The sequence below is a fragment of the Ambystoma mexicanum genome, chromosome 8 (assembly GCF_040938575.1).
Source record: "Ambystoma mexicanum isolate Mex_15411 chromosome 8, UKY_AmexF1_1, whole genome shotgun sequence".
NCBI lineage: Eukaryota > Metazoa > Chordata > Amphibia > Caudata > Ambystomatidae > Ambystoma > Ambystoma mexicanum.
This window is the reverse complement of record NC_090929.1, coordinates 1,015,881,764-1,015,909,208: the sequence shown is the minus strand read 5'-3', so window position 1 is coordinate 1,015,909,208 and position 27,445 is coordinate 1,015,881,764. Positions and strand designations below refer to the sequence as shown.

The 27,445-nt window shown below is 44.3% G+C and overlaps 1 protein-coding gene across 1 annotated transcript in view; it reads left to right on the top strand.

Moving 5' to 3' along the window:
• Nucleotides 1-27,445, top strand: part of USP48 (ubiquitin specific peptidase 48) — a 1,688,863-nt gene that overhangs the window by 440,133 nt on the left and 1,221,285 nt on the right. The window contains exon 8 of the mRNA XM_069610955.1: nt 11,389-11,471. Coding sequence (XP_069467056.1) covers nt 11,389-11,471 — 83 coding nt within the window. The remainder of the gene's footprint in view (nt 1-11,388; nt 11,472-27,445) is intronic.

Here is a 27,445-nt window from a genome sequence, read left to right as displayed (position 1 = left end):
GTCTACCTTCATTGTCTAAGCGGACACAGGCAGTGTTATTCTGGTAAAGCTTGACAATGATTTCCAACAACCATACAGGACATTTCTCCATGAACTATCCGAAGTCATGCATAATGCCATTGCAGAACGTGCTGTTCCTCGGTGCTTGACTCAACACAGTGACTTGCCCGGCGCCCCTCTCGAAGGAAAGGCTAGCAGCCATTCAGGGGAAGGTACAGCGGCTGTTATCGGTGAAGACGGCCACGGTTTGGGCCATCAAGTCTTTGCTAGGCATGATTTCATCCTGCATCTACATCGTCCGTCTCGGCAGGTTCCAGATGCAACCCCTACAGGATTTCTTGGGCGCACGTGGGATACCAGTGGGTGATAGAGTGGTGCTGGGGGGGGGGGGGTACGCTCCCACATCGCCCAAGGGACAGGATTTCAAACCCTGCCATTTCAGGAGACTGTCACCACAAACACCTCTCTAGAAGGGTGGGGAGCTCACATCGGCTGTCAGCACGCCGCAGGTCTGTGGCTTCCGGAGGAGAAGGATCTGCTCATAAACATCCTAGAGTTACAGGCAGTGCTCTGGGCCCTCAAGTCTTTCCTACCGTCTCTGAGAGGCAAGGTGTGAGGATCTTCACGGACAACACCATGGTCTACATCAGGAACCTAGGGGGCACACAATCCCCGTCGCTCTCCAGGGATGCTCATGACTTGTGGCATTGGGCCATCGCAGAGGGGATGTTCCTCATACCATTCCACCTGGCAGGCGTCAAGAATACCATTGCCGACTCCCTGTGGGAACTTCATCAGGATCAGGTGGACCGGCTGTTCGTTAAATGTGGCAGACCGCCGATTGATCTTTTTGCCACAGCGACAAACTCAAAAGTGACAGAAGTTCGTCAGCTGGTTCCACCAACCCAGGAGCTTGCGGGATGTGATCTCCTTCCTTTTCGAAGGTCTGTTTCTGTATGCCTTTCCCCCTGTTTCCTCTCCTGCTACGTCTGATCAACACAGTCAGTGTCAGTGCAAGATGATACTCATTGCCCCAGCGTGGCTGAGGCAGATTTGGTATCCAGACCTCCTCGACCTGTCTGTGTCGCCTTCATTCAATTTGCCAGTACTTCTGGATCTGCTCACCAGGGAGGGCGGCACAATCCTTCATCACGGCCCAGGATCTCTGAACCTGAAGGCATGGCTCATGCAGCCTTAGAGTTTGGACGTAATGAGTGGCCAGCGGACTGCAGGGAGGTCCCTGTCAAAGCCAGGGCGTCGCCGACTCAAGTGCTACGGCCATAAGTGGAAGCGTTTTGCTACGTGGTGCCGGTCGCAGAAGATTACCCCTCTGTGGGCCATGGCTCTACAGATTCTTCCATACTTGCTGTCCTTGGCAAAAGCTGGGCGGGCTCACGCCTCCATCAGAAATGAGGAGGCAAAAGGCAAAGGAGGAACAGTGAGAAGAAAGTGGTCAGCGGAGCGAAGGGAGAGAGAGGGAGTGTAGAAAGAGAGAAGGGAAGAGAGATAAGGGGGAGCAAGATCATGGAGAAATTTGAAGATTAGGCAGAGGAAATGAAATTTAAGTTGGGAGTGAAAAGGAAGCCAGCCAAGGGGAGGATAGGGAGGGAAGCAGAGATAGTCTCGGGAGGTGAGGAGACAGAGGGTACGGATGGCAGAATGGTAGATGGATTTGAGAGGGGAGAGATGTGAAGTGGGAAGACCAAAGAGTAAGGAGGAGCAGTAGAAGAGGCGAGAGAAGATCAGGGAGGAAATTAATAGTTTGGTGGCATGGAAAGTGAGAGAGGGGCGGACCTTGCAAATATTTATAAAGGTGGTAGAATATTATAGAGAAGGTGTCTTCTCTGAAGTCCTTGAACCCTCAACTAACTCTAAAGTTAAATACTTATTTGTTTGAACACTCTTCCTCTGGAACTCTGAACCTTTCCTGCAACTGAGCCAGGACACGGCCATCGCTATTGGATCCAGTTCCTTGGGGTGGACAAGTGGGGGAGCATCACCGGATGAGAAGTTTTCAGGGAGTGGAAGTGGGACACTGATGGTTGAGAGGTGGTACCCCATCCTTTGTAACACCTTTTCCCCATTGTACCCTCTAGGATACTTAGAAGCTCTACACCCCCCAAAAACTCCTCCCTCCCGCCCCCCCGTTTTCCGACACAAACACTTTCTTAAACCATAACAGACAACGGACTAACACCAGAGCCGTTTACCTGACACACTGGTCAGGCATAGCCGGGCAATTGACAACTACGCACACCTGATGGCCCTTTACCTTCCCCACAGGGATAAAAGGCGGAGCACAGAGCACACTATGAGCAAGGCCGAACGCACAAGGAAACTGCTACACCGAACCGGCTTTTCAAACGGAGGAGAAAGGCGGCGAGACCTGGAGGGATGACGGAGGGAGCTGCCCATGTCCTTTTCAACTCAGACCTACGAAGCCTCCGAAAAAGGAATTTCAAGACCGGGGACTACAACTGACGTGTGGAGTGACCAATGTCAACGGTGCGCAGGGGCGTCCCGCATTGATAACACAGACGGGGAGCCACACTGGCTTCTGTGGTACCATCCTTGACTCCAGAGGCAAGCCAAGCCAGCAGAATCGGCTCAATTGGTGAGTTGGAGGATGCTGACAGCAAATTGAACTGTTCAATCCAAGGTCGCAAGTGGCAACATTAGATGAACAGAAGAACTTGAGAACAAAGAACTTGTGTGTGTTTTGAAACTACTGAGAAAGCCCAGAGAAGGGCCAGTTGCAGATTGGTCAGGTGCAACAGGAGTGCTCATTCGAAGGACTCTTGCTGGCCCCTTTTGTGTTGAACCTACAAGTACCAGAATGCCCTGGGAAAATTGCGGCGTGAGGTGTCGTAGTGGTCCTACAAGGATCACATGAAATCCCTTGTACAATTTAAAGTCTCTGACCCATTGCCAAGGGAAAACTAAGCCAAGTACATCCTCTATCGTGATGGAGCAAAGTGAACTGTGAAATTAGCAAATGTGAGCCTGGTTGAAGGATACCTGCACTGCGAGTCGGAGGTGAATAGTAATACACCCGTGAACTTTGTATTGACAAGAGTGAACCCGGTCGAGGGTTGTCCACAGTGGGAAGTTGTTTCAAAGGACATTTGGCTCTTGAATATTGCAAGCTGCTTTTTCTGAAAGCCCGTAGTGAACCAGACGGAGGGAGGCCCAAGTTGCAAGAAGGATCCAAGCCCCGCGGAGGGAGATCCAATGGGCGAAGAGCAATCGCCCCAAGATGCAAAATTACCAAAGGAACTTTTGTTTGTTTGTTGTTTTGATCCAGCAGGCCTTCTAAGGCAAGAGACTTTGTAGTAAAGAGACTTAGCCCCTGTAGGTCCTGGTATTGTTGAACTTGAATTGTGAACCTCCTGCTGTAGAGGCCCAGGAGTGTGCTGTGCTCAGAAGTCCTGCCTTATCCCGTGCTAAAAACGTGGTGGAAGGGAGAGCCAGCCATACCATCCTGACTTATCATTTTTTGAACACTTCTTTCTTTTCTGGTTAACATTATCCCACACTCTTTTTGTAAACGTAGTGGTAAGGATTGGCAATAATTATTTTTAGTATGGGCCATTTTTATTTGACAAGACGCCACTAGGACTGCCTTATTCTTTTTTTTTTTATTATTATAATTGTTCTAGTTCAGAGTTTTATCATAATATACATAAACAATACAAACAACAATTAATAACGATATATTTGTTAGGACAGTTTTTCTGAAGTCCAACTAAGGACTTAGTAAAACCATTCAACCAAGGCAGTACAAGACTCCACTCTTGTTACAAGGCTGTACCACCTGAGTTCATGGTAGCGTAGGCAGAGCAGCCAGGCTTATCTTGGGAGGGAGAGAGGGCTGTAGAATTAGTACAAGTGAAATTGTAATACAAATGATTCAAAGAAACACTTTGTATTGTAAAAATAAAGGATTTATTTAAATACAGGTAGGGCCAGATAAATCTAGGAGTTAAGTACTATCACTTTATGTGAAAACACAATATAAAACCACAACACTATACTTGAAAGTACACAGACCCAAGTATAGACCTTATTTGGAGTACCTAACTGTAGTTATAGCTAAGTCAAAACCTTTTCATACACATTCAATCTAGGTCAAGCCTATTCTTTGGGAGTAAAAAACAATGGTTACTTTTTACAAATACATTCAGTAATGCAAGGGCAGTAGACCCTTCCAGTTGTATAATGATTCTGAGTACAAATCACTTAATCAGTCAACTGGACAATATACATTTGGTGGATAGTGGAACACTTATTCTAGGTGCAGTAAAAACCTATAACTACTTTTGTTGTGATAACACACAGTTATACTAGGTGAGTAAAACCTAAGGATGTAATATATAATTACATGTGCTTTTGAAATCGGGGAACCCCAGATTGAGGTAAGCAGTAACTCTTGTAACTCATTTTGGATGGCACACAGCTAACACAAGTTCAGTAAAACCCACATACTTTGTTTGACCTCACAATGAAGTGGGGGAGTAAAACCCAATGTTACACTTTACTGAATAGTTATTCTAGGTAGGCAACACCCTAATGCAGACTTATTAAGGACAGGCTAGCAGCAAGTCAGGGGAAGCAAGACCCAGTTGGGGGACACTCATACAATTATCCTCAAAGGACTAATCTGGTGATACCAACACTTTAATTTTGAGAAGAGGCACAACCTAATCACAGGGGAGTAAAATACCTTCACATCTACTTTCTATTAGACTGGCAAAACAGTTGCTAAGGAAGAAAAGATGTTAACCACACTTTTAAGAATAGTGCATCACACATATAAGATCAGTAAGAACTTTTGTAACTGTTCACTCTTAGAATTACAGTTACCAACCAACTCTTTACAAGTAAGTAACTTTTAAACAATTATTTTCTTTTATAGGCAGAAGTCCCATTCCCTTGAAAGTCCTTCCCTTATTCTTGGAGCATGAGTGTTCTCAGTGGCAGAAGGGGGGTCACTAGTGACCAACAGGCAGTGTCAGAATAGGTTCTTTAATAGAAAAAGTCAGAGTTCCTAAGGAAAACTGGGCAAACAGGTGAGTACTTTATTTTAGAGTTAGAAGAGGGTCCAGGGGCTTCGCAGAAGACACCCTTGCAGGATTCTAGCAGAGGGACTGGGTGCACTGGATGAGAGGCCTCCCCATCACAGAAAACAACCCACAGGTACACAGAAATCCTAACGGGCTTAAGGTAAGTACAGACCCAAGCCAACACAGTACCTCGGCATTTAAGTAGATTGTGGAGCAGGAGAACTTCAGGGTCTGCAGCCAAATACCTGGTCAATGTATTCCTTGTTGTGGTGACTGAAAACAAGACCTCAGCAGGGACTTTGTAGCAGGGATCGATGAAGGCTCTAGGCAGGGTTTCCCTCGCGGCTGAATGCGGTTCTGCGGATTTGGCGCCTTTTCAAGGATCACAGAAGAATACAGAAAATTGCGATTGAAATCTCGCCTTTTTAAAGGTCCAGCACTGTGGTGAGGACTTTTTGGACTCGATTAGTGTCTGTGGAGATCGTGGGCATCCTGGTGGAAGTTTCAGGGAGATTCGGAATTCGGAAGACCGTGTACAGCACGATGGCTCGAGGTATTGGGGTTTTGCAACAATGCAAGGTCGCAGCAACGCGTGGGAAGGCTCATAATGCAGGTCTTCTTGAGTCTAGTGGGTCACACCAGGCTCTGGGTCGGGGTTGATGTTTTCGGAGTCCCCAGGTCGATTGGAAGGAAGGGCTACAGCAGGCTCCGGTTACACAGCAGGCTCTTCAGTCGATGGAAATAGTTTCTGCCACTTTTCCTTCATCCTCCTCTTCGATTTAAGTTCCAGTGGTCGAAATGTCTTCAGCTTCCAGGTTCGCAGTATTTATCAGGAATTACAGCACAACCTCTGCATTCTCTCCCCGCATTTTACAAGAAGGGGTGGTCTGGTTGTCCAATCAGGACAGCCAGCCCTCCACTGGGATTTGTCCCCATTCAAGCAAGGCGTAAGACGAAGGGCTGGGGAGTTTTGAACTGTTCCCTCACTTCCTGCTCTCACAGACAGACTGGAGCATGTGCGGGGAGTTCAGAGGACTCCTTCCGAAGATAAAAATCACACAAAGGAATTTCCTGCCCTGTGTCGGGGGAAGGAGCAAGAAACACTAAAATGGCGAAAAAAGAAGACTGGGCCATTTTGGTAAAAATGGACACCCTTGGGTCCCTTTACTGCAGCCGTGAACACAGCCCGCAGTAAAGGTGCACCAAAATAATGCAAGGTATCACTGCCACCAGCCATTGAAGGTAAGCTTGTCACTGTAACAGAATTGGTACAGTTTTAGTGTGAAAGAGGATACATTTTATCTCCCCAGCACTCCACATAAAGTGGGGTGTGCTGGTTTCACTTAACAAAATGTAAAAGGGATCCAAAGATCCTTTCTACCCTTGGGAACTGTAGTTCACTCAAGGTTAGCACAAGAAAGTTAAAAGGGGATTGCCTAGGGCAACCCAGCAACAACAGGCTCTTATTGCCAATAAGTTGCTAAAGAGGATAACTTTAAAAAAACACTATGGAGAGTCTTAAAAATGACACCCATAAAAAGAGTTAGATTATGTGAGTGTGGAAAAAGGTTTCCACTCACTTAGGTATTATGGAAAAATATCCCACTAATAAAGCAAAAAGTTCTGGGGTTGAAACAGGAAAGGAAGATTTACCAGTTCTGTGCAAATCTTACCTAAATTTAGTTAGGAAAACAATTCACAAAGACCAATAACCGAGATTCAAATACATTAAAATAATAAAATTCCATTGCAACCAAAGGTGGATAAAATAGGAATGCAGTTATACAAGCTAATCGGATACATTCATAATGTTTAAAAAAAAAATCCAGAATTGACAGCAAATATCTATATGTAACAGATGATATCTCCATAGTAGCACGTATGAAAGATCACTATATCATATTAAAATGTTGTGGGGTTTGAGATGGAAGACCTGCAAGGCCCAGACACACATTTTGCAAGTATTAGTGCCACTTGAATCAAAGAGATTAATATACTAATTGCCTCACTAACGTTTCAAGTTAAAGATTGCCTTCCAAATCTTGTAAGGTCTAATGTGCATGGACTTGTTTTCGGAGTTAATACAGTAGCGCCAAAAAGATTATGACTTGATGGTATTACAATCCTATACAAAAGTTCCCAACCATTTACTATACAAATCGTCATATACTTTGGCTTCCGTCAATACGTTTTAGGCCGTCTCCAGTTTGGATCCTGCACCACATTATTATTTGATGGTCGTAGCTTGCTCCTATTTTAGGTTTAGATTAGGCATTCATATCACCCATTATAAAGTTCAATAAATCCCCTTGAACTGTGATCACTTGTCTGTCTTTACTATTGCCACCATGAGTTCCTTACACATCCAAAAATAAGTTAACAAGTTATTGCTTCTGAAAAGCAACTGTGATTGAAGATTACACAAAAAGGGTCTTACTAACCTGGTATAACTGTTATCCAAAACTTAAAGGTTGATACTGTTCCTAGAATCTGTGTTTCACTAGATGAGAAAAGTATGCTGTCCACTTGAATTGGTATGTGATTTCTTGCGGAGTGTCACGGTACAACTGCTAGGGTCTACTACCCTTGAATTACTGAGAGTAATTTCAAAGTAACTAAAGGTCTGACTTGCCTAGAAATACTGTTAGTTTTTCTAAATAGGGTCTATGCTTTGGTCTGTGTATTTGAAAGCATAGTGTTGTGTTTTTATAATGTGTTTATATATAATTAGGGTTTCCTGTTTCAGGGGTGTATATATATGTATTTTTTTTAACTTCCGGGGGTGTTTTTCCAGTGTTTTCAAAAATGTTCAAACTCTGTGTTTGTCAGTGTTTTCCCGTGTGCCCCTTTGAACAATCATGTATACTGTTTTCCAGTGTAAACACACAAATATTCTTTTATTGTTTCATTGCATGCATAAGTAGGGTAATATCTTTAATGACCAGCTGCAAGCCTAACATATGCTCAGGTTTGAGAGGTTAACCTCGAAATCCAGTTATATGGTTGTGTATAAAAGATGACGGGCTTGGAGAACTCACCATTTCTTTAGGCAATGCGCAGTGAGATTACATTATTTGACAAGGATTGCACACTTTGGATCACTTATGGTGTGCTTCATTATGTCACTCACAAAGCAGTCCTTTGGTGCCATGATATGGCATAACATATCCTCGTTTATGTCTTTGTAACATACATCCATTGGTACATGACAAAGGTATCAGCACATGCCCTTATCACTACAGGGTTATTCCATCAGTATAAGGTTATACCTTCAGAAAATGGTGTGTTAATTTTGCATCGTATGTCTGCCCTGCTCCCCAATTCTGCCTTAGAAATTTACCAAATTGAGGCGGATGGGGGAATCCTCTAATCCTGGAAATTGACCCTAATGCCATGTAACTGTAGATTTAATCTCCCGAGTCCTCGGCTTCCTATTACTTAACCTTAGTGACTAATGGCCCTGATGTGTGCTGGGGGTTATCCGAGTCGCTACCACTGCCTCTTATCAAAGAGATTTTTCTCTGCGATGCCGGCCAGTCTCAGTGCAGCTACTCTGCTGCCTAAGATTTGGTGGTGTATGCTTGCAGCGACACCCCATAGCCCACAGTGAGCGCTACATTAATGATGTGTATGGTAGCTGCTTCTAGTGCCCATGGTGAATTAAAATCTATCTGCACATTTTATGAAATCATGCTGATGCGACTGGCAATAAGTACCAGAATTCCTGTAATGAGGAGCTTGTTTGCAGGACTGCTGTGTTTTTTTTTTTAAATGGGATCCCTTTGAATGCAGGCTCATCACACACTAAACAGGGCTTTTGGCATATTGTGTGGCGCGAGTGTGCTGATTTGGCCCTCTGTACTCTCCGGTGTTAGCACTGTCGAGGCTAGCCATTAACTTTCCTGATCTTGTTCCAGGGACCTTTTGTGTCTGTGTGCCAGTGGACCGCTTTGAGAGGAATGTGTGTATCAGAGTATGTTCTCGGCCTTGAGTATCTTGGCATCATCAGGAGGAGCGCTACGAAAAATGTAATGTACATTTGTTTTGCACTTTTGAAAATCGGTAAGCATATTTGTTGCTGGTTTAACAGTGCCATCTACTGGCCTGTAAAAAATAAGAAAAAAAAGTCATGCATTCACATAGGTCGCAATACAGAACAAAAGCCACGGCTGGAAGCATAGCTCACCAGCAATGCATCAGTCTTTCAAGCAAAACAACGCGGACCAACAGGGTTTCGAATCCCGCTCTCGGCAAAATGAATTAATTTAAATGCCAGCTTTTATCACAGCTCCTCCACCCCCCGCAGATCCCCCCGCACCCCCGCCACCAAAGGAGCGGGCGAATTACCATATTTCTTTCGTTATTCTCAGAAAATCGGAGGAAACCGTATATATAATGTAATGGTACGTATAGTACTTATTTACCCAAGAATTACCCAGGTCTGCTTGTGTTAAAATAAACCTTCATTTTTACAATGCATAGTGTGTCCGTGTTTCTTTGGACCATGTGTGTACTACAATTTCTATGTACTGATTCTACAGCCGTTCTCCCTCCTAAAATAAGCCTGGCCGCTCTGTCTACACTACCATATACTCAGGTGGTACAGCTTTATACTAAGAGTGGAGTATTGTACTGCCTCAGTTGAATGGTTTTACTAAGCCTTCGTTGGACTTCAGATAAACTGTCCTAGCAACATCTTTGTGGCAAAATCCTCCAGGAGGTAATTAAACCTGCATAAATCCCAGGGAATTTTGGTAAGAGTCTCCCCTAGATATACACAGACATGCATTGGCTGGCTCAAGCCAGCCCTCCAATCACACACCAGGGCCCTCAAACAAAGGTTTTGGCTCTGAAACCCTGCAAACACCCAGTTCCTCCCACACAGTACTTGTATTGGCCTGCCCATGGCTAGGGGACCGGGCTAAACAAGTCCAAATTCAAGGGGCAGAGCTGGGCTTAGGGTGCACAGATGTGTGCACAATTGCCATGTTAGGCCAGCCTTTTGGTTCCCCAAACAAAGAAATGACCCAAAAACAAAATGGCCGAGAGCAGGACTAAATAAATATATTAGTATCCCAGTGTCCATTAAAAATATACATTTGGGCTACTAATCCTGTAAAACAGTTTGCACACGTGGTGAAGCCAAGACTAAATTACAGCTGCCACCATGCTTCTCTAAACCCAATGTAGGATGATAAAATCAGCCCATCGACAAAATGGAGTGCTTAAAATGTAGCCATGTCCTAGCAGCCATATGGGCTACCATAGGACTTCATACTCAAAAATAATTGCAGTGGCAGTGCAACTTCAGTAGAAGTACTTCAGCTCACAAAAACTTTGTTGGAGATCCTGAAAACAAAAGGGTGAAAAATGCACAGTTTTTAGGGGTCCCATAAAAGGGACAGCAGAACCCCCAAAAATGAAACTTTGCTGTAAACAGACTACTTTTCACCTAGCCATACTTATTCCCTCTCAATCCTCTATTTTATCCTTGTTGATCTCTTTACTAATTTTACATCCACATAATTCATTGTTTTTTTTAGCTATCGGCAGTTGTTTTGGCTACGTAAAACAGAAGAATTTAAATGTTCACGTTTCAGGGAAGTGTCTGCAGTGGTTGTTGGTGGAGATTGCTTTCTGAAGCAAACTTCCACTAAAAAGTGTTAAAAAGAGGATGGAAACTGTTGGCTTAATACATCTTCTTTAAAAGATTACATTGTGCTCATTTGTTTTATTCTGTTAAAGATTTTTTTATTTTTGCTCAAGTTATGCCAACTTCCATCACTTTCATAGCAGATACTGCAGTCATGAAAACAATTTAGTGTTCTTTTAGGACTTCCATTGCACTCAAATTAGCCATACAGAATATATATTATACCTCAATCTAGCAGGCCAGTGGTGAGACCGGATCCTTCCCTCAAAGTACAATGGTTATTTCTCACACTCCACTCTAGGGAAATGTTAACACAAAAAAGAATCAGTGTGCTTAATCTTCCATAATAACATGTTGACTCATTGAACAACCTTCATAAATAGAACTATACTGGTTTGCTGTGACAATGCTAGTGCCTATTTTGAGCTTGAGGATCTGTAAACATTGGGTAGCTACTTTTACAGATAAGTAACTTCTCTTAATTAGAATGCACCTACTGTATCAACATTGTGGAAGGAATCTTAGTATTGTACGACATGATGTATTTGCTTGGGATGGAGGAGGAATGTTGTACATGATGTGGAGGGACTTGTGAAAAAATTTGAATTAAGCCATACCTGTTTTTATCATTGAACATAGCCAATAATCTCATTCATCTCTTTCCTTCTGTAGACAAACCGGACACAAGAAGAAGCTGAATACCTATATAGGCTTCCCTGAGATTCTTGAAATGCAACCGTATGTGGAAAAGACAGGTAAAGAGCTCGGGTCATGAAACCTTTCTTTTATCCCCAGTAGATAATTCTTGAAAAGTAAACTACACTTGAAAGGCTTATTTTCAAATGTGGTTCCTGGCATATCCGTGGGTTATTTCTTTTAGCTTGTTTCAGTTCTTGTCAGTTCTTGTAAGCGTAATCTGTTAGGAAAGATTTCTCTTTTTGCAACTTTACCTCCATAGTTTCTATGGCCCCCTTTTCTTTTTCCTTTGTTTTTGAACATCATCTGACTTTTGAAAGGATGTAAAGCCTTCAGCTTCACTTTGCTTGCCTTTTGCTCATTGTTATGGGGAAACTGATCAGTATTGGAAAACAGTTTCCCTTTTTCAATTCTTGTACTTTAACATTGAACACAGCACCTTACAGCGCAGTACAATGAGGATACTTTTGCATCACCCTAGCTTTTTACACTTGGGATTTTTGGTTACTTGTATATGTGCCTAAAGACAAGCTGGTGGCAGAAGATACATTTGTACCATGTTTGCATTATTTTTAGTGTGCACATTTGGGTTTACCCCGTAATGCTACTAAAGAAGGCTAATGGCCCAAAATGGCAGTGCCATGAGATTTGCACTTCTTCATGCCTTGCCAGGAAATCCCTTATAAGGCTATGCACTTTCCATGGAAAGATGCTGCTTTTGCAGGCTAGTGATGCCTTTGGGCGTGTGTGTGGCACTTGAATGGGGTGGGTCTGTCTATTCCCACTCCACATCCGTGGTGCCAGAAAGTCTAGGTGTGGGGCAGATGTGAAACCAGCAGTTGTCCCTGATAACTACTGGCTGTTCGGTGCAGAGCCTACCATTGCTGGGCTTGGACTTGCCTCCAGCTCAGATTTTGTATAATGGGACCGCTACAGCCATTTCTTTAGATCATCATTGGAACCAAGATTCCAAGCATAGCCGACTGACGATCCACAGACGATTCCTGGAGTGGCTCAGCATCCCTTCCTGTGTCCGGTCCAGTGAAGCCCTCTGTGACTATATGATCTACGAAGACCCTGAGTGATGCTTCAGCCCCTGGAACGTGGGACCAACTAGCCTTAACGTCTTCTTGGGGATCTTGCCCTTCTGAGCCTATGGAAGTGTCAAGCGGTGGAGGAAAGCTAATCACATCTTGCTGACTAATGCCCACCTTTTTCCTAGAGGGGGAGAATTGAACGAGTCCTTAAGAGGGTGGCCATATGTCCTTTGATCCAGCCAAAAAGAAATTAATATGCCAGTATGATCTAAAAGGGAAACAATCCTGATGGGATTGATACTGGAAGGGGAATTAAATGAATTCTGGCCCTGGTATTTTGTAAGTATAGAAACTGAATGTACATCTTGGGGAAACAGGTAAATATGTCATAAGTGTATGTGCTGCTGGAAATATAGATATTGAAAAAGTACCCATGGTTTGTATATATTGAGATCGCCTGACTCCTTTGTGCATTGCGCAAGCACAGAAGCGCAAAGGACATCCTCCGGTCTGCATACTTCTTCTTGGATATGCCATTGAGTAGAATACTGTTAAAGCGAAGTTGGTCCAGACAAAAGAGAGGTGGTGATTATTCTCTGCCAATTCTCGCTGTTTAAAGTTTTCCATTGACAATGCAAAAGGTACGCTTTTACACGATAATTAGATGGAAACATCACAGAATGGAATCTAGCCTGCATACATGCTGAAAATACTTTTTATTTGTTTTTACAAGTCATTTACATACATGAAGGCATGAAGGTCCAGAAGTTTGTTGCAATTGAGTTTAAAATGTTATTGAAATGTTGACAGTCTATTCAGTAAGGGGGGTGGTATTTTGAGTAAAGGGGAAGTAGTGGGAATTGGATAGGCAGGGATATTTTAAACAAATTCGTTTTTTGTCACAAATGAAAGATTACTCCTGGACTCTCATGAATTCACTCCATGGTGCCTGCGTTCTCAGGGTGAATGCAATGCATAGATAACTTTTGGTGATCTGTGTTACAAAAGTCTCCATTTCCGTAACTGTATCTTTGAAAACTGATATGACTAGTGTGTTGATTGTTTCTTATCATTGGCCTTTTATGAAAAAACAATCTGTAATATTTATATTTTGTTAATACATAGACCTTCTGTGCAATGCTTTGTTTCTTGTTCCGAAAGGTGAGGGAAGCTTTAAGTAATCAGTTATTAAATTAGGGTCTCAGATTCATAAAAAGAACTTGATTAAATAAAGGAAAATGATCTGCGCCTGGTTTGGGGTGGCTGGAAAGTTACCCCGAATTGGATGTTGCCTGATTTAAAACATCCTACAAAGTGCAATTTCTGCGTTAATCGGCAGTGATGATTCTAAATAAACTGCTCGTGTTACATCCCACTTCTGTTTAGATATTGTTCTTTGTGTACTGGTGTTATGAGCTGTACATAAAGGTGCTTTTAACTCTAGGGGGCCGCGGCAAGTCTGCCCGATTTAATAACATTGATGTGCGTGGAGGTTCAGATCCTAGGTAATTAGTCCTTTGTGCTTGTTTGGGTGACCAAGGATTTTGGTCTACACCTGCGGATACCCAAATATCCTGTGCTTAAAATAGGCTGCGTTATGAACATGTAAGTGTGCTGGTCTTTAGTCTGGGCCCAGTACTGTTGATGTCCTTATTTATTTTACAACTTTCTCTCAGCCATGACCCATAAGGGGCAAGGGGCAAAGAATTGGCTAGTAGTGTTGGTTCCATGGTAGCTTGCTTCCAGGCACGTTGGTGTGCCAGACTGTTGAGGGAGACAAGGGGGGGGGGGGCAGTGGTGGCTGGTGCATAATGGGTGGTGGACCACATCCCCATGCAATATGCACCAGGTGAACTCATTCAGTCATGCTCAGTGGTCCATTTCTGCATGTGCTGTGCATGACAGAATTATTTGCCCCTTTTTAGTAGGGAGGGAAGCCTTGCAGACCCTCACCTAGGTTGATTTACTAAGTGGAGGCCTGTAGGCCTCTGTATCTGCAGCCGTTAGATGGCAGCAGTGTGGTATGACCCATAAAAAGCAATTACGGCATCCAATTTACATGCTCCTCTGATGTCTTTAATAGGTCGTGCAGGTGGTGGTAGTCAGGGAGGGAGTGTCAAACAGTCCCCTCTGCCCCCTTTTTCCGGCTTTTTATTTCAGTGTGTGCCCATGATGGAAGGAGCTGAGCTGACGGACAAGGTCTGGGATTGGGCTCACCCAAATGTTAGGTGTGAAGTGTGTGTGTTTTTTTTTTTTAGTATTTTTTTCTTTTTTTTACAGTATTGGAGACATCTAGCATAGACCTAGTTGTCTTAAAGTTGAATTACTCTCATTATGGGCAAAGTCAACATGTGTTATGTGGCATTACTGCTGTATTTTGGCATAGTCAGCATGGACATGTTTTCTCACATTGGCATTACTGGATTTATGGACAAAGATAACAATTGTGTGTTCTTATATGGCAATATTGGCATATATTAAAAAATCCATCATTGACATATTTTCTTACAGTTGCATCACCGGTGTATTGCGCAAAGTCAATATGTGTGTTCTTATGTGGCAATACTGTCTGGCATATATCTGCATAGTCTGCATTCAAATGTTTACTTACATAACTGTTTTGTTCTGTGTGTCACCTTTCTGTTCCCACTTCTCCCCCTCCCGCCATCTCTGTTGCCCATTTTTCTTTCCTCCTCCACAGACAATGGTCTGGATACTCCAGGCAGGGGACAAATATGCACATTTTTTGGACCAGGCACCAGCAGCATAACACCAAACCGGTGTTGCTTGGCAAAATATAAAATCTTAAATACACAAGATGACATACCAGTGGCATTAAGAGCAAAGCCATTATATGTGTGCACTTAAGTGGCAACACTGGTATATAATAATAAAGCCAACATAAACTTGTTCTTGTTAGTGTTATTAGTGTAGTGTGGGCAAAGGCAACATAAGTGTGTTCTTATGTGGAAATAAAGCATGGACATGTCTTCTTACTTTGGCATACTGTATGCTACTCAAAGCCATAATTAGTGGGAATTCTTCCATATATTGACACAGTTGGTATTGACTTTTTCTTTTTACAGTCGAATACTGGCGTTATTTGGCAGAACCATCATAACATGTCTTTCAGACTGGCAGAATACTAGCTTATGTTGTGGGCAGATAGATCTGCATAAAAGTGCCCCTACATGCCGTTGCTGGCCTGTCATTTAACCTATTGTTACAGGTTACCCTACAAAGCCGATGGTAAATTGTATGAATTTTTACCCAGTTCTCCCAAATGGTGTTCTGTAAATTGTATGTATGAATGCAGAATTTTAACACATTCTTTTAAAACCATTCTCTAAATGAATTCTCCAATCCTCTTAGGTTGGTTAAGGCTCCTTCACTACTCCGCTAGTACACGATTGTGGAACATATGTGCACCCCTCCAATAAAAATGTGCCAACCCCTACTGCAGAGGGGTGATGTAGCTGCCATCTCCCCCTCCCCCTGGACTGCCTCTTGGAATGACCAGCTCCCTCTTTGGCTACCTCGCCAAAATCTTTGCTATTACATGTTCAATGCCGGAACTCCGGTTGTCGCCAGCTCGTGCCACAAGTCGCTTTCTCCCCGAATTTTAGCGTCTCAGTAGCAATGGATCCTGTCCTGGAGCAGCTTCTGTGACCACGACTGGAAAAGACGCCTGTTGTCACCTGTGTGCACGGATCATCACTGGAACTTGCCTTTCCTCAACCTGTGAAGTGTCCTGACAAGGTCTGCATTGGTGTTTCTTGTATTTCTTCAGCACCAGAGATTGCATCAGCAGTGTTGCCCGACCTGAATAATTCTCAAACCCCCAACTCCTGGGCACCTCTCACCGGATTCAGTGGCGGAAGGACGAGCCTGCAGCAGCAGGCAGACGTTCCACAACATCTGGGAAAATCGAAGTAGGGGCGGGCGATAAGTAAACGTAGTGTATCTGTTGTGTTTGAACCATGTGCAATTTCATGGCCAAATTCACCAAATATCCACAATCTGCAAACATTTCTGCCCAACTTCTTTTTCAATGTGGGTAACATGTAATCTCACATGTCTCCTATCCTAAGGGATCTGCACTAGATTTTCATTCTTGCCAGAATACTCTTCAAGACTTCCTGCATTACTAATAAGGCAATCAACCCATTATCCTATTAGACCTTACTACAGTACGATTACATAGATGAACCAATTCCTTTGAAAAATATACAATTGAGAACCACCTCGTTATAAACACCAGATGTTCGACACTTGACTGCAGGACGGAACAAAAGGAAGCACAATATGTGGTTATCAGGCCAGAAACTTGATACTGTAAATGAATTTGGGTTTTAAAATGTATCCGCAACATGACGACAAGGCATTGATCAGTTATCTGAGGAATCAAGTGTTGCATTTGCTTTCGCAAACAAAGCATTTTAATAATCATTTTTGGGAAATGTTCTAGAATTTCCTGTTTTTAAAATGTTCTGAAGGAGAGGTTGTCCCATCTCATACATATGGCTGCTGTTTGACCTGGATCTTAACCTTTTAGAAGGTCTTTTATGAAAAAGCATTTCATCCTTACCAAAGAGTTCCTCCGATGACGGTTTTGAGCTTAGCATAATCTCATTAATTATAAAAATATTATTTCTTTTTTTAATTAATTGTGTTATGGTTCGACACAAACCTTTCACTATATCACAAAAGGAGAATAAAACCCCACATACATAAACACGTCTTTCAACAAAACCGGATAAATAAAATACCTAAAACAAAGTTAATAAAAACAGCTAATCATTAGTTTAGTAAAACATCTTGTCATCCTTTAGTAAATACTAGAATATCACTTGCTAACATCCCAAAAAGAGAGTTTGTGTGAATTAAAGTGATAATATATATCATAACATTCATGGAAACGGCTCTTATGTAAAAAGCTTATCGATCCACCTCAGAACTCACTGTATGAAGATTTTACATAAAATCATTTGAAGGTGGGAATATCGTGGAAACCAGAGGATTTGACCTGAGAAAGGTCATGGAGAATCTTGGCAAGCGTAAAGACAAGTTATGGTTACGGGACTGGCGTGCAACCTGCCAAGATAAAAATGAAACTAAAACACTCGGTCTTGTTCTCTGAACCTTTTTAACTTCTTCAAATCCACGGTTTTAAAAAAAAAAAGCTTTATTTTACAGTGCAGTCACAAACATACATCCTCAGGATACAGTCTACAGCGGAATAACATTTACAGCACCCGAAGAAATACTTATACCAATGTATGGGCGCCTCACTCTTAATGAGGTTACAGACATCTGGATTATGTTTAGGCAATATTATACAGTGGTCTGTAAAATCAAATATTCACGGAATGGTGCCCAGATATTCTTTGGTCTGCAGCATGGAGTCACAAGAGTAATATAGGCCTCCTAATGCTCATTGGCATAGGTAATTTCCTGTACCCACATTTTAATGTCTGGGGCTGATCTAGATTTCCGCTTCAGTAGAATGCCTTTTTTGGCCATTAGGCAGCCCAAATTAGAGGCGTCTGAGCTTTATCGTAATCTTTCCAATGTCGCCAAACAGGTATTTCGGCAGTGTCGGATGCGGGGGGAAACCTGTACATGTATGCAGGACATCTACTACCTCGTTCCAGAATTGGACTACCTTAGGGCAGTCCCAGTACATATGGTGAGCGTCGGCAACCTCTGCATTGCATTTGACACAAGCACTAGACGACAGTGTGGCAAACATAGTGACCCCTGTGGTGGTGTAATGCAGTCTATTCAGAACCTTGAATTGCATGAATCTATGTCTAGCATTTAGGGACATCTCCTTTGTCAGGCAGCACCAGCAGGCCCACTGTATCTTCCAACATGGTTCCTGTGTCAACCTCCCATTTACCTTTGACCTTCATGGGTTGTCTGTGCGTCTTTGCATTCTTTGCATAACTTGGATACCAGGCCCCTGGGACACTCACCTGTCACCACCATGCTTAACAACTCACACTCCTCGGGTTCATTCAGGAACGATGGCTCATGCCCCCTGAAAGCAGCTCTAATTCTGTAATACTATAGTGTTTTGATGGGGTTAGTGCCTACTTTCTCAGTGAAAGCTGTGCGTGCGACAAGAGAGCCCTGTGGGAAGAAGTCATGTAGCGTCATTATGCCGCCTGGGTCCCACATTTTCTGCTTAGTTTTGTCATATGTTGGGTGGATCCCCTGGCAGTTCCATAGGGGAATTGCTCCTGTGTAAGGTACCATAAGTCGCTTAAAAATTCTGGTCCAGGTACTGACGGTCGTGTGGGCCGTGTGAAAAGTGCATGCGTCAGTGTGTCGATTGCTAAGAACAATCGTGCGCAGGTCTGAAGGGGATGCGCTATACTTCTTGAGGCCTGTGTGTAATGGTTGATTTTGAGAGGGGTACAAGTGCCCAGCAAAGTGTGCCTGTGCTACCTCGTAATATAGTTAAGTCTGGAGCCCACCCTGTTCATACGGTCTGGTCATGTTTTCCCACCTCATCCGTGGTGTGTCCATGCCCTATGTGAAGCCCACCGCGAAAGATCTCAGATTGTCAAAGAATGTGCGTCCCGGCATTACAGAGACATTGGTAAAGTAATACAATAATTTTGGAACTATGACCATCTTAAGAAGGGACAATCTTCCATATAGTGAAATTGGAAACCTAGCCCAAAGGTTCAGTTTGTCTTTAAATGTATGCATGTGTAGGTACCGTGGTTCTCAAGTAGTAACGAATGGTGTTGGCGCGGGACCACTATCCCCAAATACTTCATTTTATTTTGAGCCCAGTGAAATCCTTCAAGATTGGGGGGGAGGGGAGGTGTGGGCTCGTTCAAAGGGAATAGCTCCGACTTGGTCTCGTTTATATGATATCCTGAATAAGTTGCAAACTTGCAGACCTCTTCCCGATCAGTTCACGATTTGTAGCTGGGTTCGTAATGTACAGTAATGAGTCATCTGCATAAAATGAAATAATGTGAGTGGGACCCGTCATACGCTAGCCACGATGTATGTGTCTGAGGTGTATAATGCAGGCCATATAGTAAGGGCAAACAACAACGGGGATAGTGGGCAGCCTTGTCTCGTGCCCCGCTCCAGCAAAAACCTAGGGGACAGAGAGGACCCAGTTTGAACCCTGACCGCCGGGGGAGTCATACAGTAGGTGGACACATTGGATGAAAAACTCACCCAGACCCATGCGCCGCAGTACGGAGAACAGAAATTGCCAGGATACAGTCGAAAGCCTTCTCAGCATCTAGGGAAGTCAGCACCGCCTGTGACTTAGGGTTGAGTTGTGCAATGATGCTGAATAGCCTACGTAGGTTGAAGGCCGTCGTCCACCAGGGAATAAATCCAGATTGGTCAGGATGTACTAGTTTTGTCATGTGTGGGAGTAGCCTAGCGGCTAATAATTTTGCGAATATGTTTGTGTCTGAATTAATTGGGGATAATGCTCTGTACGAGCTCATATCTGAGGGTGGTCTGTTAGGCTTCAGTAGGACCGTGATCACTGCCTCTGACATCGACAGAGGTAGTCTGCCAGTATGCAGCGCATCTTCCCATATTCGCAGCAGCTGAGGAGCAAGGCTAGTGCTCAGTTCTTTATAGAGTTCGATCCCCAGGCCATCTGGCCCGGCACCTTACCAGAGGGTAGTGATTTAATGGCTTCGATCTCAGTGGTCAATGGTAAGTAAATGTCCATACATGCCTCCTCTGGGAGCGCCAGGGGTGGTTTCCCATCTAGGTATGATTCAAGTTTTGTTGTCGTGCAGTTGTCAGAGTTAGTGTATAGGGATTTGTAGAACCTATAGAATTCAGAGTTCACCACTTCAGGAGTGTTTAGGGTGGTGCCAGTTGTGCCAAGAATTCCTGTAATATGTGACCGAGTTTGCCAGCAGGCGTCCCGGTCTGTCGGCCTCGCCATATCACCTGGCCCGAACAGGATGATAAAGTACTTGGGCTTCTCTGTTAGCTAGTTCCCTGAACTTTAGTAGCTTCCCCTAAATGCACCCCAGTAGGGCACTGTTAGGAGTGCCACTGTATTCATATTTCAGTTTTTTGAGATCGGCTTCCACCCCCTCTATATCCCGCCTGATGGCCCACAGTGACCCAGAAGCCGTGCAAAGGATTCCCCTCTAACCCACACTTTGTAGGTTTCCCATACCGTGCTGTTGTGTTGTACTGTCCCTTCGTTTCTAATGAAGAATTCGACCGTGCCATTGTGTAGCCCCTCAAGAAAAACTGGGTCTACAAGAACACGATGGGGGAATGTGCCATAATGGTCGCAAGATGGGCCGAGCGTTCCATTCCAAGCTCGTAATAATGGGAGAGTGGTCTGAAATTGTGCAAGGTAGGATTTTAGACTCAACTATTCTCGCCATACATGAAGTAGAGACCAGCCAGAAGTCTATTCTACAGTGTGCGTTGTGGACTGTGAAATAGTAAGTGTATTTTCGTCTCGTCGGGTTGCAAGCTCGCCATGCATCCTTTAAATCCAGATGCCCTGCCACAGTTAATAGCATCCGGGCCACAGCGGATAGATCCCTCTGTGTAGCCCTGGATCTGTCCAAGACACAGTCCGGGATCAAATTAAAGTCACCTCCCCAAATGATGTGCGGATACGGTTCCCCAAGCAGGATATCAAGGATTTTACGATAGAACTGCGGATCGTCAATATTGGGCCGTAAGTGTTTATAGGGGTTGTGGTTACCCCAGCCAGAACCCCCCAGAAGATAACATACCTGCCTTGCAGATCAGTGCTTCGTTTGGTCTCTTGAAATGATATAGACCGATGTACGAGTGTTAGCACTCCATGTGATTGAGTGGAATAGCTAGTATAACCCAGTTGTGGGCCCCATGCTTTAGCAAATGTGTCATTATTGGATCCCTGAGCGTGTGTCTTTTGTAACATTACCACCTTAGGGGCATGTCTATTTATGTAAGCAACAACCTTGTGCACCTTAATAGGGTGGTTGAGACCACGAATATTCCAGGACATGAATGTAATATTAGAACCCGATATGTCTGGAGCGTACAAAGTTGCGGCCCGACTGCAGTCGGGGCATATCTAGGGCATGAGCATTTGCCATGTTCGAGGAGTAGTTTGCACTATTTTCCAACTTAAACACACAAACTACAAATTGTGGACCCAAACAGTCAATGTAAACATTAACAGATTCAACAGATCCCCTATCCCCCACCCACATCATCTCCCCCAACATGACGATGTAACCCATTATATACCATAACATTTTAGAATGCTCTCAGGGTGCGTTGTATGCATACCGCAAGGCTAGATAGACGGCCGCCCGTGTGCCGCAAGCCTTGGAGTTGCATGTGCCCAGTCATGACGCAGGATTGGGACTTAGCTTCTCAGTAGGGTTTCAATCATTTTCCATGTTAGATGATCCGTTATTGTCCCAGGGGAACCTGCAGCCGCCGTCCCGGTCCCTCCTTGACAACAGGATAGAGATTTGGGATTCAATGTATCCATAGCCTCATCGGGGTCCTCGAAGAAATGCGCCCTCCCTCCATGCTTTATGCGCAGTTTCGCTTGGTATAGTAGTGTGTATTGTACTTGCTGGGTGCGAAGCAGTTTTTTAGCTGGGTCAATGGATTTGCGTTTTTGACAGCACATTCCTGGCAAAGTCTGGGTAGATATGTATGTCAGTGGATTCAAATCATCGGAGAGCGCCCTTCTCTCTAGCCATGTGTAGGATTAGGTCTCTGTCACATTAGTTTAACAGTTTGGCTAGCGTTGAGTGAGGAGGAGCACCCAGTTTGGGGACCGGAGCAAGAACCCGGTGCACCCTTTCAACCAGTAAGTGTTGTGAGAATCGAGTGAGATCAAATAATGATTTCAAAAGGTTTTCTATGAATTGTTCCATTGGGCCTTTGCACCAGGCCTCTGGAATCCCAACAATGCATATGTTGTTCTGGCGTGACCTTGATTCCATGTTGTCGCACTTGTTGCATACTTTGCTGAATTCTTGTTGCAGGTGTTCAATGTCGCGATCATGTTTCCCTACTTTATTTTCAGCTTAGCTTACTCTCGTTTCCACCTCTGTGATGCAAGCCCCTTCTTTTTCAAGTTTGGATTTCAAAGAGCCGATGGTTGAAACAATATCATCGAGCTTCACGTTTACGGCTAGGGAGCTATTTTGCATAGCAGTGAGGAGGTGGTCGCCGCTGTACGCCTGGGTCGCCAGGAGCCCTTATCTTCAGCCAACGCAGCGGCAGCGACTGAGTGTTTAGCGGGGTGCTGGTATATGTACACATTGGGATTTTGTTTTTGGATCCAGCACCCTTTGTCATGTTGGCCTCAGCTGTATCAGACCCCCTGTAATAAAGGGGCCGTCGCCGGCAGCCCCCTGCATGCTGCTGTGCTTTGCTTCAGTGTAATTATAATAATAATTTATATAATGTGTTACAGTTTAGTTAATAAACTTTACACATACATAGTAATAATTAAACAAGAATGAATTCTTGGATCAATCTAATGACATGAGATAATAACAACACCATAAAATAGCAATAAAATGTCTACTTTAAAAAAAATAAGGTAAAGAATTAAAATAACAATCCAACCTTAAACCTAAAACATGTCCAAAGTATACCACCTTAGCTAACAAGGAGTAGAGAGTTAACATAAATTAAAACACTATTCAGAGTATCAAGGCAATATGGTACACATATGGCCATGGACTTCAATTTTGCTTCAGTTTTATCTTCACACGTTGACTTTGGGTGTCCAGTAGTTAGTATCTGTAAAAGGTTAATCTAGGTGCACCGTCAGCACACCCCAGCGTATAATGGGGGCGGTAGGGTCACAAACAGCAAGCCAGGGGGTTTCACGTCAAGGTGCTGTCGCCGAGAGGTCCAGTCTCCACCGTTAGGATCTCAGGATGCCAGGCATATCTATTGTCGTGTAGGGCGTTGTGGTGACAGTTATGATTAAGCGCTGAGTTATGCTACGTACTGGATTCAAAGGTGGTGCGCTCTCGGGTGACCGCCTCTAATCTGCGCCTCATAGGCGAGGGATGTTTTGTGTGGCCCCAGCAGCGTCACAGTGTAGCGGACCGGGCCACCAGGTTTTATGGTATCCCGCAGTCTTCCTCAAGCAGATCCGCCATATGTACAGCAGCAGGGGCAGGGCAGTGGTGGTTGGGTTCCCTAGCCCATGGTACACAAGGATTAATTACTGGGGTGCACCCTGCTCTGCAAAGGGTCCCCCCCCAAGCACGTTCCCAGTTTAAACAATGCAGGTGTTCGGTCAGGCTTCCACGTTGGCAGTTAGCAGGTCGAATCCCGCAAGGGCAGCATGAACAGTTTTGTCGATGTGGCGAGGGAGCAGCAGCTAATGCTGTCCCCAACGATGGAAGCATCCACACTAGGGCAGCGCCACTAGTGGGGCGAGCATGTCAGGCATGATTTGCTTCTGCCTCATCAACCACCGGAGGACCTTCAGAGTTGTAGCCCCTCACCAGCCAAGTTGGTCCCGGCACTGCGCTCAGCCCACATCAGGGCCATCAGGTGGGGCTGCGCTCCGGTGTCTAAGAGCAGCCCGCAGCCACCACGCCGCACAGGAAGCGGGGCAGGCTTGGGGGCCGGGCCGCCTGCACGTCAACAGCATTCACCCCGCAGGGCCCCTCTCGTTCTCGGCACACTCACGTGTCTGGGGATGTCCCACAGCAGGACCGGTAATCGCAAACCGCGATGTCAGCGTTGTCTCGCTTTGCGCTGGGAGCAGGTAGGTGAGCCGTTCGCCCTCCGCTTCAAGCTGTTGCTCATGCCGACCGCAAGCACAGCTCTAGGCCCGGAGGCACAACCAGGCCGCCAGTCGGGAGCTCTGGCAGTTGGCGGGGAACCCTGCAGTGCACCACCCTCAGTGCCACGGAGTATAGCCAGGTCCGCCCCGTAGTCAGTCGGTTCCTTGATCAGACACACAGTGTCTGCTCGGCGTAGCCACCCGCAGAGGTGCGCACCCCGCACGCCAGATAGGCACTCCAAGAGGCGGGCCTTGCTCTAGTTGGTATCGGGCAGGAGACAGCGGAAGTCGGAGCGCGCCAACACCGGGCAATGTGTAGTGTAGGTCGGCGAGGAAGTCAGAATTTCAAACGCTCATTGCTCCACCACCGAAGTCCGATTTCACTTGAATCTTGACATCAGGTGCCCGGTGCCTTGATGCTTGATGAGTTGCAGTTTGTATTTCCAGTAGTTGGGCACAAGAAGATTTTCTGTAGATTCGGATCTCTGCAAGGCTGGAGCGTCTCGTTTAGGGAGCCATCTTGCTGGCTGCTCAACAGCGCCCCCCAAATCCACTGTTTTGATAAATGTATAAATGATGCGACACTCACCCCCTGGATATCCCTTTGGGAAAGAATGTATAGCGCTCACTCAGTGCTACTTTTAAATGCATTACTACAGTTTTCCTAGAGGATTGTCTGTATAGTATTTTAGAAGACTCTTTTGCACTTGCACTTTGAAAAAATTAGACTAAACCGAGTATTTCTTTTGTTTCTTTTCCTTTTTAGATGAATAATAAGGAATTTCAAATTGTTTTTATAGTGTTTTTATTTTATTGATTGTGGTGTTATTTTGTGTAAGGTTTAACTATAAACCCTGAACACAAATTTAAAAAATAAGGCAATCGCCTTGGTAGCTCTCCCGCAGGAGGCCGGCCATCGCTAGGCATGAACTACAACTGGTGCGCAAGGAAAAAACAGGAAACCTACCTTAACTTGCCATGCGCTTGACTACTGGAACAGCATCAGAGTGGGAATCGGAAACATTCTTGGGGAAGAAAGTCAACCCCTTACTCTTTAGTCAATACCTATGTGGAGCCTGTACTGCTTAGGTACCCCTATCACATTCCACCCCATGGCCTGAAAATCCCATGTCACATATTGTAACCACCCTCCTTTCCTCATAAGTTATACCCAAAATGTACAGAGGTTCACAGCGATATAAAACCCCAAATACAAATTCATCAATGTAGTATTCCATGTGGCACAATTTCATCCAAATTTATTTTGTAGTAACAAAGAAAATGTTTAACTGGTCTGATCTGCGATGTGCATCTGCTCTATGTAGGATCCCTTTCAGCGTCCAATGTGTATCGCCAATTTTTATTTTCCCTCTAAGCTGTACTTGTATGTATGTATTCTTGCCCAGCTTCCCATTGGATGCAGAAGAGCATCAGTAGCACACAGACGATTGACAGCCTTCCAAGCATTCATAATGTACAATTATCTGCCATTTGCTTTCTGTGATAAGAAAGATAAAATATACCAGCTGGTCTCCATCTTGATATAGCCCGTTAGGAAAAGCCTGATGTTTGTAATTTTCGTTTCTTTTCATGCCTGGGATACACCTTTAACAGGCAGTGGCAGAGTCAGCACCAGCTATAAAAGGGACCTGCTCGACCCTAGCCCGTTAAGAAAAGCCTGCTGTTTGTTGGATGTTCATCGGGAGAAAGAAATCCAGTATCACATCATCTGTGGTGAACTGCGGTCCTCACGTTGGCGCGAGGCATTCATTCTTGAGTGAGTTTGGGTAAACTGACCCTATATATAACCCAGCCAGCAGGGTAGTCAAGAGGAAGATACTGACTCAAAGAGGATCGTATGACCATTCATGTAGGAAAGCAAAGAAAAATAATTATGATTTGCGTCCGTGCACACCCGGGGATATATAAAGACAAACTCTGCTCTTTAAGATCAGAATATAACAATCTAATTGGAACAAAGAAAATAGCTTTTTCCCAGGATCAATTGAGTGCTCTCTACAATGCACTTGAGCGTGGGGACAATATTCTCTTCTGGAAGCTGGTCACTGATGGGGAACTGAAGGGAGAATGTACGCTCCACTGCACTTTTAATGCAGGCGATTGACAGCTTCACTTTTCTAATCTGTATAAAACGTTCAAAGAGAACTTGATATTGGTGTTGAAGAATGATAAGGCCTTAGCTCCAGCGCCGGGAACTTTGAATATATCTGTACAAGAAGTAGGGAAAGCACTAACGGCCCAAAAAAGTGGGAAGGCACCTGAGGTAGAAGTGTGGGTGCATTAAGTTCAGTGCCCCCTTCGTGGCAGAGATCTGTGGTGGCAGGGAAAGTCCCACCAATTACTGTCCAATGTCATTACTGGATGGAGAAGGATAATTCTTAGCCACCTTCTGATCTCCAGGCAGGTTTTAGAAAAAAACGGAGAATGATTGATTAGTGCTTTGTTATACTTGCTGATTCAGAAGCACATCCTACAAAATCGAACATATATGCAGTGTTGATCTACGCACAACTTTGGATTCTGTTTCTAGAGCAGCCCCATTGAAGATCCTGTTTACTAGAAAAGCCTGTGTTCACACAAAATGAGGGTTCGATGCTTATGAGCGGTTATGACTGGGTTATTCCCAAGCAAAGTGTATTAGCACAAGAGAAGGAGGGCATATCGCCAATTTTTAAAAAATGGAGGGGCATATATAATACTCCTCAGTGAAGTATTGTACTGGACATGTCTCCCCCAGGGAGAGGTACAGATGAAAATGGTTACCACCTGTTAATGTCTGCATAGAAATAGTTACTCAATTGAGTGTTACTGCATATCAATTTATTTGACAAGCAGGGAAGAGTAAAAAAGAGGACAGAGAAGTTTCTTTCTGGCCCTACCTCTTGAACCCATTTTCCCTGGGCAGTGCTGGTGGGCAGCTTATCTAAAAGTGGATAGAATAAGGAGGTGCAGAGAAATACTTACATTTATTTTTAATCCTATTCAAAAACTATTTAGACTGTAGATGTTTATTATCTAGTCTTTAGATAGTCTTTTAATGACTCCAATAGTGTGCAGGACTATATCAGGTGTGGCCGTAGGGAGGGCTGATGTTAGTTATGTAACCAATAGCTAGAAATGTAAAAGCTAAAAACAGGGCTTTGTGTTATACTTGCTGATACAGAAGCTCATCCTACAAAATCGAACATAT